This window comes from Apaloderma vittatum, unplaced genomic scaffold, assembly GCF_000703405.1.
Source record: "Apaloderma vittatum isolate BGI_N311 unplaced genomic scaffold, ASM70340v1 scaffold32203, whole genome shotgun sequence".
Taxonomy (NCBI): Eukaryota; Metazoa; Chordata; class Aves; order Trogoniformes; family Trogonidae; genus Apaloderma; species Apaloderma vittatum.
In genome coordinates this window covers 1-593 of record NW_009710366.1, presented here as the reverse complement: position 1 = coordinate 593, position 593 = coordinate 1, and the positions used below count along the sequence as shown (strand labels likewise).

General features: G+C 48.1%; 1 protein-coding gene across 1 annotated transcript in view; it reads right to left on the bottom strand.

The window, feature by feature from the left end:
• The window catches only part of SNUPN (snurportin 1), a gene marked incomplete at its 5' end in the record, with an annotated part of 7,772 nt that extends 7,721 nt beyond the window's left edge, over window positions 1-51 (bottom strand). Inside the window, 1 exon segment of the mRNA XM_009867285.1 lies at window positions 3-51. Coding sequence (XP_009865587.1) covers window positions 3-51 — 49 coding nt within the window.
• Window positions 52-593: the final 542 nt, after the last annotated feature.

The window sequence follows — 593 nt, the reverse complement described above, 5'->3', positions numbered from 1 at the left end:
TTCCTGCTCCAGATCCACAGGGACATCAACCAGCCATTCTGACAGCATCAGCTACGGAGAAATCCAGGAAAAACAAGTTGTAACAGATTTCCTGAAGTTATGCAAAACTCACAGCTCAACAACAAAGCAAGAAGGTTTTGATTGGACAGCTACACTGGGTGTTTCAGACGCAACTCGCATTGCTCATCATCCTGCTTTACTGCACCAAAAGGGGGTCCCTCGCCCTCTCTAACCAACCCACAAAACAGACTCTCCCTCAAGTCTTTTCCTCGCTTCTCAGTTGCTGACTGAGCTTCAGACCACAGCACAGGGCTCACAGTCCTCGCTTGGGCACCCCCGTACCTTGGTCCCCACTCCAGCCTCACTTCAGCACTTTATTTATTTTTAAATACATGGCAGAACTTAGATATTCCTAAACATTAGGAGTGAAGAGATTAGTTCAGCTCTTCAGAGATTGCGTGGTTATGATCGCCTGAGAGGCTGTGTATCTTTCAGAACCAACACAGCACCAGGGCTGACAGAGCCACCCACCACCCTCCCGGTGGTTTGGACACAGGGAGAAAACAAAGTCATTAACCAAGTTCTGCATAACA